Below are 438 nucleotides of genomic sequence, written 5' to 3'. Positions count from 1 at the left end.
GTCGTGAGCTCGCCCGCCGGGCCCCCACCCCGCGGCTGCACCCTGCCGTGCCCAGCGCTGCCCGCGTCCGTGCCCCCGCGGGGAGCGCGCCGGGGCTGCCCCCCGAATGACGGGCGGAAGGTTCGACTTCGACGATGGCGGCACCTACTGCGGCGGCTGGGAGGAGGGCAAGGCGCACGGGCATGGCATCTGCACGGGGCCCAAGGGCCAGGGCGAGTACTCGGGCTCCTGGTCGCACGGCTTCGAGGTGGTCGGAGGCTACACCTGGCCCAGCGGCAACACCTACCAGGGCTACTGGGCGCAGGGCAAGCGGCACGGGCTGGGGGTGGAGACGAAGGGCAAGTGGATGTACCGGGGGGAGTGGTCACATGGTTTCAAGGGGCGCTACGGGGTCCGGCAGAGCCTGTGCACGCCCGCCCGCTACGAGGGTACCTGGAG

At 72.8% G+C, this 438-nt stretch overlaps 1 protein-coding gene across 1 annotated transcript in view; it reads left to right on the top strand.

Annotated features, from left to right (window-relative positions):
* Window positions 1–6: 6 nt before the first annotated feature.
* Window positions 7–438, top strand: part of JPH1 (junctophilin 1) — an 82,963-nt gene continuing 82,531 nt past the window's right edge. Inside the window, exon 1 of the mRNA XM_021718910.1 lies at window positions 7–438. This exon is cut by the window's right edge and continues 62 nt beyond it. Within this exon, the coding sequence (XP_021574585.1) occupies window positions 107–438 (332 nt within the window). The 5' untranslated portion in view covers window positions 7–106.

The sequence above is a fragment of the Carlito syrichta genome, unplaced genomic scaffold (assembly GCF_000164805.1).
Source record: "Carlito syrichta isolate Samal-C Ts95f unplaced genomic scaffold, Tarsius_syrichta-2.0.1 Scaffold314008, whole genome shotgun sequence".
In the NCBI taxonomy this organism is placed as follows: Eukaryota; Metazoa; Chordata; class Mammalia; order Primates; family Tarsiidae; genus Carlito; species Carlito syrichta.
The sequence above is the reverse complement of the archived record's forward strand: the minus strand, read 5'-3'. Positions and strand labels throughout refer to the sequence as shown.